This window comes from Lynx rufus, unplaced genomic scaffold (assembly GCF_022079265.1).
Source record: "Lynx rufus isolate CCGP_SWC_20201006 ecotype Redwood Valley unplaced genomic scaffold, mLynRuf1.p SCAF_28, whole genome shotgun sequence".
Taxonomy (NCBI): Eukaryota; Metazoa; Chordata; class Mammalia; order Carnivora; family Felidae; genus Lynx; species Lynx rufus.
In genome coordinates this window covers 1,079,754-1,096,143 of record NW_025814843.1, presented here as the reverse complement: position 1 = coordinate 1,096,143, position 16,390 = coordinate 1,079,754, and the positions used below count along the sequence as shown (strand labels likewise).

Genomic DNA, 16,390 nt, shown 5'->3' with positions numbered 1-16,390 from the left:
GGCAATGAAACGTCCTCAAACCTGCAGCCCACAGTCGGCCTGAGGTGTCACTAGGGCCCTGCTTTCCCAAAGGAAATGGAGCCTTGAGAGGCCAATCCAGTGTCGGCCGCTGTAAGAACCATGTCCCCCAACTCCTCTCCGGGGCCTGCCACGTGGCTGTCTGGAGACAGTTCAAGATCCCCTGGCCACACGCGCCCCTCCAGCCCCTGGAAGCACATTGCTGCCAGCGCTTTCTCCACCTCCCGGTCTCCCCTCGGCAGTTGAGGGAACCCGTTCCCGACTCGGGACCCAGCTCTCCCTGCCACTTGTACCTGCAAGTTCGGGGCAAGGGACACCTGCCAAGCCCCAAATTCGTCGCCCCCCGAATTACAGAGAACACCCTCTGCGTGGGGTTGCCATGAGGAGTAAGTGAGGTGTTTGCAGAGTACTTAGCACAAGTGCTGCCACCCAGTAATGCAAATCATCGGTGGTCTCGAGAGGTGCTCGGCCCTGGGAAGGGCATTCAGTACTGTCCCAGGGAGCGGTTTCAGCCCTGCCCTGGTGAGGGCTGTTCCCTGCCACGACTGGACTCCCCTCCGGGCCCAGGGGCCAGTCCCAGGCGGGAGGGATGACCCACCAGGCCAGCTGCGTCCGTCCTCGGGGCCAGACGCAGCTCCGTAGGGAAGTAATTCTGTTTTTACGCTGGTTTTGGCGTGTACATGCCGAGGGGGAGGGGGTGCAGAGTGGAGGTTCTCACAGTTTGTTCTCTCTCCTCGAAGCAAAATGAACATCTTCCCTCTCAACTATCCAAGACAGGTGTCCTATAATGAATTTCTCAGTACAGAAACCAAGATGTCCTGAGAGCAGAGTACAAGTTCTTTTAATTATACTCTTGAAAAACGCCGTAAGTCAAAACCCTGGAATACAGGAAAGGCTCTGTCTCTGCCCCCAGGGAGAGCCCTGGTCTGTTTCAGCCTTGCAGAAAGGCCCCCGGGGTCTTGTAGTTCCGTGTGCTTCGTATTTGGTCAGAGCCTTAAAACTGGCCCATACGCTGCTCTGAGATTTTGCGAAAATAACTGATTCAGTTAAATAACAGTCTCCGGGGGGAACTGGTCTAAGAGGTGACCACTACCCACCTCAATTCAGAGCCTGTTCTTCTGCCCGAGGCCACTGAAACTGGATACCCCCCTTCACAGGTCCGCAGGTCAACACAAATGGGGCCCCTGCTAAAAACATCTTCAACCAATATTCCTGCCAAAGAGGTCAGTTGGCAGGCATCTGTTAAGCCCCTGACTTGGTCAGCACAGCTTATGTGCCCATTTCTAGATCTAACCAATACGTAGTTACTTCTCCCCTCATCTTTGAGTCAAGGGAAGAGCGCAGAAATAAGGGTCCCATCTGGCAGAAATGAGGGGTGTTATCAACATTTATGAACCAGAACTGGGCTGTAGACCTTCCGGGTGTAGGCTATCCCCGCGCCTTCAGAACGATCCAGAACCATACCCTCACACCTGGCTGAGGGGTGATCAGAGCTGTCACTCAGAGCTGCAATTCTCCGAGCAAAGAGCACGTCACGATCGCCTCTGTCTGCGGTGCAGCGAATGTTGGTGGCTGACTCTTCAGTGACCAGGCCAGAGGGGAAACTGAGTTTTTAAACCGGGACCACAGGAATCTGAAACGCTGGAAGAGGCAAGGCCCGCTCACCTGGGAACCTGTGTGAGCCTGTGCAGAAACAACACTACCCTCCGGCCCCGTGGGCAGCACTGTGGGGTCTGAAGTGGGCTGGTCTTTCTTGAGCAAGAAACGACTGAAGGGGACGGAGACAAAGGGAGCAAAACCTACAAGTAACAAGAACACGTAGGTGGCAGAGAACCTGGAGACGGGGGCTGCCCAGGGCTCTGGGTTGACGCCCCCCAAAGACACAGTTACATTCACCGGCTCAAACATAAAAGGGAACAAACTATTCTGGGGGGCGGGAGGAGGGAGGAAACCACCTATAGTCTTTCAAAACAGTATTCACTGCCTCACGGCTTTCTTTTACCGTTTTAAACCCGTGCCGTCTGAGCGTAGCCCCCATTTGTCCAGTGAATTCTATGCAAATGTTTCATGACACTGCTGTGAACAGAACAATGTGTACCTGGTACACACTGAGCATACCCAGGGGTGGGAGAAGAGGGAGGGAGGAAGCAAAGAGGAGCGGCCTCCTTCCCCACTGCGCGCTACAGATGTGCCCGCAGAGCCCGAATACACGGCAGATGGCCCCTCCCCGGAGGCAGGGGCAGAACCCTCTACCCACTCCCCAGCCTCCGGGAACAGTCTTCCTTCCACCAGCAGGCACTCGAGTTATTATGCATCTAGACATATGGATATATACTCTACAAGGAGGCCCCGACAAAGCCAAGCTCGCACGCTGGCTCCTCACACTAGTCAATGCCAAGTTCAGCTACGGCAGCAGCCACACCGGCCCCCGCCTCTCCGTTACAGAGTTCACAGCTGGAGTCCGAAAGAGCTATGCTCCGGAGGGGGGGTGGTGGCCGGGAACACGGTAAGGCCATGTGCTCTCCCCCTTCTTTCTCGGGCATTCCTGGAAGCCAGCCTCATCTACTCCTTGGGGATCTCAAACATGCAGAGGCTCTTGTACTTCTGCAGAAGTTCGTTCTTGGTCCTGACTTGCTCTCGGAGGCTGTGCAGCTGCTGCTGCTGCTGCTCGGGACTCAGGTGGATGCCGGGCATGGTGCTGATGACCTTCCGCATCTCCTGGAACTTGGTTTTGAGGGCGTTCAGGTCCTGGTGGATGTCGGGGCTGTCCTTGTCCATACTGCAGAGAGCAGAGGGAGGTCGTTAGCATTCATGGCTCAGACTGCGGCAACGCCTGGCTTCCCTCCCCTGTACCCCACAGAACTCGCTGTCTTCCTACGTCATCTTTTGGAATGCCTTGTTTTCTATGTCCCCTCACTAGGCTGTGCACCCCCACAGGACAGGGACCAGGTGCTGGGCTCACAACCGGCTCAAATGTAAAAGGAAACAAACTATTTCGGGGCGGGGGGTGGGGGGGGAGAAGGGAGGAAGCCACCCTGTAGTCTTTCAAAACAATATTCATTGTCTCACGGCTTTCTTTTACCGTTTTGGTGACAGCTGCTCACTAAAGGCACCCCCACACCTAGCACTGCCATCGCAGCTCCTCTCGACGGGCCCGCAAAATTAGACGCTGACACTGCATTAGCTCCGAGGGCAGGGACTGTGGTCTGCCTTGTTCAGAGCTGTATCCCCAGCCCCCGGGCGCTGTAGGCACTCATGTAACATTTGTTGCAAGAATGAATGCACACATCATCACCAACACCGGGGAGAAATGGCAAGCAAAACTTGCTGAAATACGACATTTCTTCGAATTTGAGACACTTCCAGGCCAATCAGGAAACCTTATCAGCTAGCAAGAGCTAATTTTAGCTGATGTTTTGATGCTTGAACCTGTTAACATAAGCACCCATTTCCACGGAGCTATTCATACATTTTAAATTAGTTACAAGCTATTGGAAATTTTTCAGCAGGTACCAAGCTTCTCCTACCAGTCATGTAAATTCCTTGCCTTCGGGTCAAGCTCATTTTAAAGACAGGATCATTCGCTTCATCTTCCAGCTAGCTATTGTCAGCTGCCCAGAGATCCGGGCTCCCCTTGTCACTACTAAATTAACAACAGGAACAAAACCTTCAACCTAAGATCAAAGAAACAGCCTGTCGGTTGCTCCTGTACATTTTTTAAAAGTGAGCGAGTGGATGAGCTTTTGCAAATAAACAGTTGGGACTGAAACTAAAAGCCAACTCGGTAAGCTGTGCTAAAAGTCACCCTTTGAGGCGTAGGAGGGAGAAAACTGTCAATGATCATTTATTTTTTTTAATAAGCGTCCATCCCTGATGGGAAATTTCAACCCAGATGGTGCTAATTCATGTTTATTATTCATCATGTCTCTGCTTACGCAGACAGAATATCCATCTTCCCTGGTGATCCACTGGGTACGCTCACACCCAGCAAATGAGAGGGCCCTGTTCACTATTTCCCAATAGCTCTAACTCAGAGGCAAGAGATAGAGAATCGCTCATTCTAGGGGCTGTTAACCAGCCAAACATTTCTTGTCATTTGATGCCCTCGCTTTAAATATACAGTTAACGCGAGTTCGAGCCCCGCGTCGGGCTCTGGGCTGATGGCTCAGAGCCTGGAGCCTGCTTCCGATTCTGTGTCTCCCTCTCTCTCTGCCCCTCCCCCGCTCATGCTGTGTCTCTCTCTGTCCCAAAAATAAATAAAACGTTAAAAAAAATTAAAAAAATATATACAGTTAATGGTACACCTTATCCCAGTTTCTAGGGAGGAGTAATTGGTATTCATGAGAATTGTAAATCATTTAGAAAGAAGCAAAGGGGGGGGCATCTTTTATTTTAATCATTTTAGATCTCAGCTCAAATCTACCACTCTGCATGGAATCCATCTGGATCTCTGAAATCATTATACTTGGGTGGCATATGTGTTAACACATTGTTACGAATGTAAGTCCCAAGGGAGTTTTGAAATTAAAAAAAAATACAGTTTTAAGAAAACTGATGGACATCATGAGTCTGAAAGGACCCAGTAAAAGCAAACAAATGAAAATACATAAAATGAGAATTTGCACAGAAGCAATGACAGTTCAGGTCTGGAAGCAAAACATAACCTGGTCCCCAAAGAAGATTTCATTCTGAAAGAAAAAGTGGGCCAGGCTTAGGATGCTCGCTTCTGAAAACCCCTGAATCTCAAGGGTTGCCCATATCCTTTACCCGGTGAACTTTCGGTAAAGGAGCCCCATAAAAGCTTGCCTGGAGGGAAGCTATGGGGAAAGGGGGGCACGGAGCCTACAGCAAAGGCCCCTGCTGCCAGCTTCTCAGCCTGCCCTAGTTGGTGAAGGTAAATAACCCAGAGCTCCTGGAGCGAGGAAAACACTCTATTCAGGAACTGGCTCGAACCAAGCGAGAACCTGCTAGGCCAGGATGACTGTGAAATACTCGCACCAAAAGAAAAGAGGCCCAAATATTGAGTGAATAAAGGCAGAAGGCTCCAAGTGGGCCTGCCTTTGTGTTCAATGTTAGTCATCAGCCAACTTTAGAAGGGGGGGTGGGGGTGGTGGGGAACAAAAAACAAAAAAACAAGGAGACTAGGCCAGGCCGAGAAGCACGAAAATTGTGCAAGTAAGGGCCAGGTTAGGGAACTTTGGTCCTGCTTGCAGGAGTTTTGAAAAGGTGGACAAAAATACTACTGCTGTGGCTTGATGGACAGGCCACTTCTTCTCCATCTTTTGAGCACACCCTGGGCGATACTCGGCATCATGTGCACACAGACATTCTATATGTGTGTCACCAGCCTCGGGGCAAACATCACAGGCTTTGGAAGGTGGCCTAAGAATGGTGCTGAGCGCAGCGCAGCTTCAGGTTTTAGTACGGGTGCTTTGGGACTTGAAGACGCCATCTGGCATCAGCTGGGCAAGTGTGTCCACCGGTAACTTAGAAGCAAAGGGAACCCAGCCAGTGACTGAAGCCAACCTCCTCCCAAACTTGAGACCAGGTGCATGACCCCTTCCCATTTCTTCCTCCTCAAAATGTCTGTGACCCCCCAGTGTCACGCCCCCACTGTCCTATAGCTGACCCACCCTGGGACCAGTCCTTCTCACCCTCTCCTCCTTTCACGCTGCTTCAGAGACTGGAGTCTTTCTAAACCAGTGGTGGTGCTGGTGGCGGGGGAGGGGGAGGCTGTTGTTTTTACTTAATAGGTGCTTGAGGGAAAACCAGTTAAGAAAAACAGACTCCAAGGCTTAGAAAAGGAAGGTCCCTCTAATCCATGTTCCGGAGATAACCTCTGTTAACATGGGATACGTACTGCTCCGGACCCGCTTCAAAACATACAGACTTTTTTGTTACTTGCTTTGACAAAAATGTTACCATTCTTGCTTTTTTCACTTAAGTTACACCTTGGATGTCTTTGCATGTTACCACATGTACAATTATGCAGCTAAATTATTTGGCTATTGATGGGAATTTGGATGTTTGTAACTTACCACTTGCAATCAGAATGGCAACGGACCTTCTGTACCTATATCCGTAAGTACTTGTGCACGTATTTTGATAAGATGATTTCTCAGAAGTGAATTTCTAGGTTGAAGGTTGTGTGCATTACCATTTTTGACAGACTGCCAAAATGCCCTCCAAAAACACTGTACTGTGACTGTGGACACGACGCTTGTCCCTCACACCCTCAACGACGCTGTTACACAGCCAGCAGCCGTTGGTATTTTCCCTGCTTCAGTTCTGCCAGCGCCCAAGAGGGGCTCTGAACCTCCTACCCTTGCTTTTATCTGCCCACAGGATTACATGTGAAAAATGTTCCCTTTAGGAAGAGGCAACAAAAGGCTCTGCTGCTAAAAGAAACTTGAAAAAAAACACTGCTCTACAGAATAGCCCAGAACGTGTTCATCCACTTCGACCTCTTCAGATGCCAACAACTCCCAGCATGCCCTCCTTCCTGAATTTCAGGACCCTTGTGCCAACGGTTCCTGCACATTTTCTCCCTGGAGTCTGGGGGCACCTGCAAATGTCCAAAGTGGACCCCCAGCCTCCTCGGTACGCCGCATTTCAGATGGAGGGCGCTGAGCTGGAACGCCGTGCCCCAAACGTGCGTCCACATGCCCCAATTCCATGTGCTTGATGTGCACCCAGCCTCTAGTCCTGCCCACTCCTCCTCCTTACCCCTGCCTCCTCCTCTCACTGGCACCAATTTCTAGACCCTTCCAGACCTGGGTCCTCTCCTCCTGAAACCCTCTGCCCCACCCACCTCTCCAGAATCCAAGTCCGAGCTCAAAAATTCCAAGACAACACCTGCCGGGCAAGTCTGCACTTGAAGGGGGCCACTCAGGGCCAGCTACAAGCAGCCTGTGGCCCTTCCAGGCCCAACTTCCCACTCGTCCCCAGACTCCGTGTAAATGCTCCCCGCGGCACCTGTCCTGCCGCACCAGGTCACTGCTGACCTGTGTGCCTGCCTTCGCAGAGCCTGTGTTCCAGGCAGGTGCTCCCTAAATTATGCTGGATGAACAGAGATGAAGTGGCAGAGGAGGCAACAGGCTTGTAAGCTGGCCCAGAAATAATTCTTCCAAACAGGCTGTAAATATTCCCTGTCTGGGTGCTCCCCCTTTCCACTGGGGTTTGCCTGAAGGAGAAATGAAGGGCACAGAGGGCTCCAGTCACATGAGCACAGACAAACCCCATGGAGCCGGTGGGGTCCTTTCACAGCCTTCTCCGCTGATGTGAGGGCTGCTTCCTGCTCAACCGGAGGACAGGCCTCAGCTGGCAGGGAGGGCCGGCCAGACGAAAATAGACCTTGCATCAGAAGAAGCAGCTCAGTAACATCCCGTATCCACGAAAGTGGTCTCGCCTGGGCTCTGAGGTCTTGCTGACCTGCCTCGACAACAAAGGGACTTGTTTTCAGCGATACGGCCCCAGCTTGAGAGGTAAAGGACGACGCTCTGTTCTCGTCACTTAAACTACTTCTGCACTGTCACAGATGGTTCCCCTTTACCTACCCAGCAGCCTAGAACACTTTAAGGAACTAAAAAATTCAACTTGAAAAATTGTTTAAGTACCCACGTTGATAGAATACTTGCACTAGGTGAGCCACAGCCATCAAGGCAAGGTATTGACAATTGCAATTCAGAATTCCTAGGCCGGGACACTTGGTTCCAGACTTAGATTAGATCTGGCAAGTTTGAGGGGGAAAAGCAATGAACTTTCCCTGGTCCAACGAGCCTCATTTTATTCCTCCTTTGTTCTACATGTACTTCTACAATGTGATTTCTATACATGACAGGAAAGGTCTCAAAGAGTTAGTTGGGAGTGCTAACATTTCTTACCGGCATAAAACTGACATTTCTCTTTCCCCTTTCCTCATTCTTTAAAATTAACACAAACGTGTAGTTTTAATTATTCATTCAACCACGGGGCAGACAGCAGGAGGGCTGCAAGTCTGTGGAGCCTCTCTCCGGCGCCAGGGAGGTGCATCCCAGCCAGGAAGACAAGAAGTAGGAGTGCTCCCCACCCCTCCCCTTCCCCGCACCTGCCCTCCAGTGTGGGAGGTGGCCTCTGAGCAGGTCCATAGGCACATGTGGCATTTCCCTGGGCAGAGACAGGGCAGGAGGGCACGGCTGCAGAGGGCCTGGAGCGTGCACAGGGCTGGATGACTCCACGCACACAGAGGCACTAGGATCACAGCGACTCGCTCTGGGGCTCTGGGCTCTCTGCTGCGTGGTCCAGGCAAGCCTCTGAAGAAGGTCTGCACAGAGCCCTGAATGGAGTGATACCAGCTGGGAAGGACAGTATGGGAAGAGGAGGGAGCCCTAGAGACCGGTGAGCAGAGAGAAATTAAACTGATAACATGTACAGGATGAATTAGAGACAGGAGAGATAAAGGCAGTTTCTAATTAAGTTTCTAATTAAGAAGAAACTAAATAAGATCCATGGGGCACCTGGGAGGCTCAGCTGGTTAAGTGTCCAGCTCATGGTCTCACAGTTTGTGAGTTCGAGCCCCGCGTCGGGCTCTTTGCTGGCGGCTCAGAGCCTGGAGCCTGCTTCGGATTCTGTGTCTCCCTCTCTGTCTGCTCCTCCCCTGATCGTGCTCTGTCTCTCTCTCTCTCAAAAAATAAATAATAAACATTAAAATAAAATTTAAGAAGTGACTGTAAGATCCAAAAATGAGGTTGGAAGACCTGGACCATGAGTGTTATCAACAGACTTGGAGGTAAAGGGACAGATTCCAGCCTAAATGTTCCACTAACCAAATCTCAGCATTTCAGCATTTCCTAGCATCTCAGACCAGCTACAGGAAGCAGGCCAGGAAAGGTCAAGGTGCTATGGGTAAATGTTGCCAAGAAAGGAAAGAGGGAAGAGCAGCCTGGAGAGATCATTAAATGTGCCATGAAGATTTAAGAAGTAAAACAGTTTGGTGCTGGAGAACAGAATGTCCAGAAGTAGAACAGAAAACATATGGGGATTCAGTGCACGAAAAAGGCAGCGACTCAAGCAGAGAAAACAATGAATATTCAGTCAGAGAAGTGGGAAGATGAAAAAGCAGGGCCCCCTTCTTTCCATCAAAATAAATTCCAGAAGCGTCACAGAACTGAAAGTAAAAAACGAAACCATAAAAGTCCTAGGAAAAGGGGATCAATATTTATCGTCTTATCAGAGTGGGAAGGCCTTTCTAGTAAGGACCAAAATTCAGAAGCCATAAAGGTAAGGCTTACCAAATCTGCCCACAGAAAATGATATGGTTCCAAATGACAAAAACAAACAAATGAAAACCAGGCACAAAGGCAAAAGAAGAGGAACAACTTGGGGAAAATATTTACAATACACTTGACAGACAAAGGCATACCTTCCCCGCTGTACAAAGAGCGCATTAAAAGAGGCACGACCTAACAGGAAGTGGGCAGTTTGCGGGGGGGGGGGGGGGGGGGGGAGGATACAAATGACATAACAAGTTGCATATGAAAAGATGCTTATGTGATAAAGCAAGACACAGATCAATACGACATATCCTCTCTGACCTATCAGATCAGCCCCAGTGAAAAAGCTAAATGGTGAGGGCAGGGATATGGGGGGAAAGACACAAATACACTGCTGGTAAAGCGCACACTGGCACATTCTTTCTGAATTTGCTAGTTGTGATCCAAATTTTAAATTCACATATCCCTGTGCTAGAAATTTACTCTAGAGACTCTCAAGAGTTTACAAGATGGCATTTACAAAGAGGGTCAGTGCAGCTCTGAGTGCAACAGCAAAAAGCCGGACACCACGGAGTGTCCTTGGGGAGGGAACTGTTGACAGAAAGGACGGCATGGTCATGAAATGGAGGGCGGTACAGTTCGGGGACCCGGGAGGGAGGTGGAGGAGGGGAGGGACAGGCCCAGTTGTCATTTTGTATCTGTGGGTTGCTCTTTGAATCTATCTACAACTGAAAGTTTTAATTTTTTTTACAACGGTAATCTTTATGTATTTTTTTTAAGTTTATTTGTTTTGAGAGAAAGAGAGTGTGCAAGTGCACACGTGACTGGGGGAGGGGCAAAGAGAGGGAGAGAGAGAGAGAGAGAGCGAGCAAATCCCAAGCAGGCTCCATGGTGTCCTCGCAGAGCCTGACTTGGGGGCCTCACTTGCGAACCGTGAGATCATGACCTAAGCCGAAATCAAGAGCCGACTGAGCCACCTAGGTGCCACTACAACTGTAGCGGGTTTTTTTTTTTTTTTAATTTTTTTTGTTTTAACATTTATTTAGTTTCAAGAGAGAGAGAGAGACCGAATGGGAGAGGGGCAGAGAGAGAGGGAAGGAGACGCAGAATCCAAAGTAAGCTCCAGGCTCTGAGCTGTCAGCACAGAGCCCGACGTGGGGCTTGAACTCATGAACCGCAAAATCATGACCTGAGCCTAAGTCAGATGCTTAACCGACTGAGCCACACAGGTGCCCCAACAACTGTTAATTTAAAAAAAAAAAGCTCTCTGGATGGTAGATTTCTGGGCCATTTTGGGTTAATCGAAGGAGTCCAGTCTACAGGATTGTGATGTGGAGAAACGGCTAAGAGGATGTCGCCCTCTTCACTTAGCGATGGCTGTGAGTGAAAATGAAAAATGAAAAACGCCTGTTCCCTCCATTCCGGCAATTCCACCGCTGAGGGTTCGCCTCCTCATAAACGTTCTCAAATACAAGGGTGCTTCCCGGGGTGGCCGGCAACGGCAATAACCAGGAAAACCCGCGAGTGTCCGTGAACAGAACACTGGCTACGTAACTGGTGGTGCAGCCACCTTACTGGGGAAGGCCTTCGTGTGTGAGAATGGAAAGGTGTCCAAAATGGACTAACAAGTGCAAAACAAACACAGTACGGTATGATCTCAGTTTCCAGAAATTTTTTTTTTTTTTAAATTTTTTTTTCAGCGTTTATTTATTTTTGGGACAGAGAGAGACAGAGCATGAACGGGGGAGGGGCAGAGAGAGAGGGAGACACAGAATCGGAAACAGGCTCCCGGCTCTGAGCCATCAGCCCAGAGCCTGACGCGGGGCTCGAACTCACGGACCGCGAGATCGTGACCTGGCTGAAGTAGGACGCTTAACCGACTGCGCCACCCAGGCGCCCCTCCAGAAATTTTTTAAAAGACACGCATATACAGTTCCTGCCAGGATACTCACAATTAGCAGAAGTTACGACTGGTGAGGGAACTTCGCTTCACACGATTCTGAGTTTGCAACTGTGACTTTTGTGTACCTGAGGGTGCAGTACTCTGAATTCTTTATGAGAAGAGAAGGCCTAAGCTCACGGCAGCGTCTTGCTTCCTCACCTGGCCAAGGAGTAAACACGTAATAAAAGGGCCCCTGGGGAAGCTACAGGGGAGGAAGAGATCAAGGGCCTGCATGACCGAGCGGGTCCTGGCCCTCACCGCCTCCGGCCAGGCCTGCCAGGACGGCGTCCTCACTGGCTTCCAGGCAGAGAAGCCACCTCCATCTCGAGCACTAATCTGACTCCATGGCCGGAAGTCCTCGCTAGCTCCCCATTCCCCAGAGGACAGAACGACCGTGCAGGTGGGGGACATGTGGTCCTGGGCGCGCTGGCTCTTCCCGGCCCTCCAGTTCTCCCTCCCTTGGCTCGCGCTTCCGCCCCAGTCCCACCCCTACCAGGCCACCGGCGCCGCCGCCGCCGCATCACGTCCTTGCCCCCGCTCTTCCTCCTCCCTTTCATAATTTAGGACTCCCCACTAGCATCCACCCCAACAAGACTTCCGACTCCTCCAGGCTTCCCAAGGCCTCCTCTCCTTTCCTCATCAGCCTAAAGACCCAAATACACGCCAATACGTATTGTAACATCACATCCTAGCTTTTTTTTCACGGCGAAGGCATCTTTCCTTCTCTCTGAGTCATTTTCCTCCGAGTGGATTTTCGCTCTTCTGTTTTGTCCTATCTTTTGCTAGGGCTTTTCTTCACATGCTTGGTGACCTTGGCTGCCCAGTCATAAAGTTAAGAGTAAAATACTATTTGGATTATGTGCATACTGCACTGCTTTCACTATACTAAATGAAAGAAGAAAAAGGCATGATCCTATGATAAAGTGTTGATTTTGACTTGCATCAGATGGGGAGGGGGAAGCTGAATGCGAATAGAAAACATAAATATTTTATATTGCTAGTAAAAAGCAGGGTATGAATAAATAATGGAGAATATTTTTTTAAAAAAGTAAAACACTAAAAGGCTCAGTACAAGCTCTTAGTAAGAGTGATACTTCTTGGGGCACCTGGGTGGCTCAGTCGGTAAAGCATCCGACATCAGCTCAGGTCATGATCTCGCAGTTCGTGAGTTCGAGCCCCGCGTCGGGTCCCCTGCTCATTCTCCCTATCTCTTTCAAAATAAATAAATAAACTTAAAAAAAAAAAAAAAGAGTGATACTTCTTTTAGTTTCTTAAAATGAACTAAGTTCTTTCTTGAGAAGCCCCCAATGTCTTTTCTTTGGGGCTGATCAGACACTCCAGAGGAGGGATCTCTGTCTCTTTGGCTGCCAGTCTCGAAGCCAGGTCAGGAAAGAAAGCTAGGGCTGGGTCTCAGAATTCAGTTTGTGAACTTTCTCTTAATCCCTCTTTTCAGGATTGGCTCCCTTTCTCCAACTCCTGCCATGTGCTTGGTGTTCCCCAGTCCAGAGATGCTCTGGCTTATCCTTAAAAATAAATCTTGGGAGAGAGTAACCCTTTGTCTGCCAAGATGGAAGAAGGGTAGTCACCTGTTTGCTTGGAGCGGGGAAGAGAACTATGGGATCTGACTCTTAAACAGACTTTAGGTAATCCTCCTGTTCATAGTTCTACTTCACCTCTGTTTCCAAGAGGGCCCTGGAACTGCCAACTCCTGAGATTCAGCGGGGGAAGCCATGGTCAAAGGCAGCTGCTTATGGATGCTTCTTGGGGCTGATGGATGGATGTGCCATTGGCCGTCTATTTTGTGATAACTGCCTCCTCTCCTGTTCTTTTTGGTTTCATTAAACACTCTTCACTGTCCTTTCAGAGGGTACAGAGATAAACACATGTGATCAGCTCACCATCTTTCAAAGAACACTGCTCTTGAGTATACTTCACAACGATCTCAGGATTTAAGTACATTATCCCATTTCACAAGAGAAGAGACTCAGAGAAGCTAAGATCACCTAGCTCGAATACTATAAAACTGTAATCTGAACCCACTGTTTGAAGTCCATTCTTTTTTTTTTCTTAATTTTTTAAATGTTTATTTATTTTTGAGAGAGAGAGACAGAGAGAACAAGCAGAGGAGGGGCAGAGAGAGAGGGAGGCACAGAATCCGAAGCAGGCTCCAGGCTCTGAGCTGTCAGCACAGAGGCCAATGCGGGACCTGAACCCACGAACCAGGAGATCATGACCTGAGCCGAAGTTGGAGGATTAACCGACCATGCCACTCAGGCGCCCTGAGGTCCATTCTTATTATTCAGGTATTAGAGAGATGAACTAAGGCCTGGAAAGGTTACATATGTACAAAGATTACAAAGCAAGCAAACATCAGTGTGTGGATTTGAATCCCAGACTACTTGACTTCAAAGCCCGTGTTCTTTCTAGTGTGTACCTTACTGCTCCGTGTTTAAGGCCAGCCCAACCCAACTGCTCTACTGGGGTGCAAGAATATACTCTCAGGGGCCCAGGAACTGTCTCTGTGACTGTATACATCTTGTGTTTTCATTTTTCTTAAAACCAATATATTTGGGTGAGTTTGGATAAGCCATTTATAATCCAGAACTGCCCTGGGATTTGGGGTCTGCATTTGTGTTTCTTTGCCATATGTCACTGCTGCCAGGAAGTGCCACTTGAGGACCGCAGGCTAATGAGAACAGAACAGAGTCTGCCTTACCCTATCAATAATACGCTCACGCCAAGTGAAGCCAAATGAAGGCAGGGTCTAATGTGAGAACAAAGGCTTTGCAGTTGTTCAAAAAGTGGTGGAATAGCATGAAGTCATTCCACAGCAAGTGAATCTGGTCTGGCTAAACTCAAAAGAAGCTGGGCCGTTGACACACTGGACTTTCATTATCGTGGGGAGCAATTCCATTTCAGCCAAACATCCAAGAGCATGTTAATGTTCACCGGAATGTTACTGTAACAGTAAAACTCTGTTTTAATTTACCTTATTTTGGTTTTTTAATGGCTGAGTAAGTTGTTAGCGTCCCTGACCGCTAGTGCCATGTCGATTTAGTAACATGACGGCAAAAATAATTTAGGCAAACATGGGGATCGAGAAGACTTTTGGTTGTACTTTTTTTTTTTTTTTCCCCTTTACAGGGTCAGTTTGAAAACGGGCTGACCTGAAGCCTGGCCAACAGAATGATACATCACCATCTTTGGCACTCTGTAAGAACACCGCACTCCAGGGCAACTTGTATCTGTGTTTCTTTTAACGATTCCTATCATCGACCCTCCAATCTCTTTGAATTATGGGTCATTCCCATTCAGGTCTTTTTTTCCGTTCAGACTGGTGAGCAGTGTGGGGGTGGAAAGTGGGCCCTTTTTACGGCGTACACCCCACAGCACTTAGCAGTGTGCCACACAGGGAAGATGACCCACATCGGGTGACAAAACGGAGGCTCAGAGAAGCCTGACCTGCTCCAGATCGCTGGGATGCAAACTTGAGTAGTGACTGCAGAGCCTGTGCATTCAGTCCCTACACTGGCGTCATTTTTAGGAATAGCGCCTGGCCGTCACGAGGTCTGGCAGCTCTCGGGGCTCAACCGTTTGCTGAGCTCACGGTGCGACTAGGTGTGGCCTTGGGAAAGGCCTCTTCCCCCGGGTCTGTTTCCCCGTCAGTAAAATGGGGGTGTACCCGAGAGCACCTAGGCCTCTGAAGCTCTGAAACAGGTGACGAGAAGCGGGGAGGGGGAGGGGCGTGTCGTGGCTGGTCCTCTCTTGGGCTCTTACCATTTGATGATGTTGTGAACCAAAGGTAAAAAGGAGTAATTCTCCTCCTCCTTCACGCCGGCAGGTGACTGAGGCCTCGGCGCCGGCGACTGCTGTGGCTGAGGCGCGGCGACCGGAGGCGGCGGCTGCGAAGGCGGCAGCGGCTTCGTCTCGGGCAGCGGCGGCTCGGCCGGGGGCGGTAACGCATCCTCGGCCTGCCGCCCGGCGGCCACCCCAGCAGAGGCCATGGCGCTCGGGACGCCGCCGGTCAGCAGGACCCCGGCGGTCAGCTCACCAAAGCGTCGCGGATTCCAGACGTCACCACCAGGAGCCCGCGGGGCGGGGAGAGGGACTTGGAAGAGGATTGTGCGCGTGCGCACTAGGGCGTGGGCGGGGCGACAGCGCGGGCGGGACAATGGGGCGGGGGGTGGGGCTGCTGTTATGAGGCAATGGGCGTTTGACGGGTCTGGGTTGGCTTGGATTTGATTGTAAAACGGAGCAGCTAAATTATTAAGTAGTCAGAAATAGATTTATTTCAGAAATAACATCTTATTCCTATTCCCATGACGAGGAGAGTCCAAAAGTAGCTAAAAAAGGAAGACTGAGATACGTAAGGCTCCACGTGGCCAGCCCTCCAGAAAGCCTCCCAAAGAACCGTCTGGAACCACACGCAGAGTAAACAACTTACCCACTACCTGTTAAGTGTGTGAAGCACACTTAACACAACCTAGCGATGAAGAACCTACAGCTCCTACACCACGCGCGTGCCTCCAGGGGGAGAGGCAGCAAACCCTGACCGAGCAGGTCAGGTCGTGTATGTCTCTAAAAGCTCCGCGTGGCTAGATGGGGAGGAACTAATAATCTAACATTTAATATGCATCTTCTAGATGACGGATGCAATGTTAAATGTGTGGGCAGGGGGTGGGGAAGGCCGTCCTGACTTCGATACAAGGCAGAAGGGGATTGACTAATGCCGGGAGTAAATATATCCTAGAGGAAAGTCAGTGGTCAGGTATTCTCCATACCTGTGGGCCAGTTCCTTAAGCCCCTAGGTCTCAGTTTCTTTATCTGTAAAATCTTTAGTTCGAGGTCATGGCAGAGAACTGCTTTCTGACTTCAGATCCATGGCTGACTTCCAAAGGTCTGGTTTGCCTCTAGAATCCTAAGCCAAAGGGAGGGGACCCCTGGTGGTTTTGTAATTACACTTCACAAAACAAGTGTGATATGGGAGCTGTATAATAAATTTCTGGGCAATGGGACACCCATCCTAAGCTTAGCTAGGGAGTGGGAGAGGTCATGAGCTAGGAAAACCCCAACCTTCCTCAGTCTACCATCAAGGGTCTTAAAGAGAGGCAAGCAGGCCCACGTTCAGGTAGCAAGATGAGCCATAGCACTTAAGAGCAAGGTGGCTATTCCCAAGAAA

General features: G+C 49.9%; 1 protein-coding gene across 1 annotated transcript; it reads right to left on the bottom strand.

Annotated features, from left to right (window-relative positions):
* Nucleotides 1-842: 842 nt before the first annotated feature.
* On the bottom strand, nt 843-15,291 carry MED9 (mediator complex subunit 9). Its single transcript, XM_047089956.1, has 2 exons — nt 14,989-15,291; nt 843-2,797 (listed from the first exon to the last, which is right to left on the bottom strand). The coding sequence occupies exons 1-2, from the start codon at nt 15,213-15,215 to the stop codon at nt 2,581-2,583; spliced, it is 444 nt and encodes a 147-aa protein (XP_046945912.1). The 5' UTR covers nt 15,216-15,291; the 3' UTR covers nt 843-2,580.
* Nucleotides 15,292-16,390: the final 1,099 nt, after the last annotated feature.

Excerpts from the sequence above, each read along its gene's own strand:
- MED9 (XM_047089956.1), bottom strand. The coding sequence starts at position 15,215 with ATGGCCTCTGCTGGGGTGGCCGCCGGGCGGCAGGCCGAGGATGCGTTA. Across the intron at positions 2,798-14,988 it reads GTTCACAACATCATCAAATG|TATGGACAAGGACAGCCCCG; the intron begins GTAAGAGCCCAA and ends TGCTCTCTGCAG.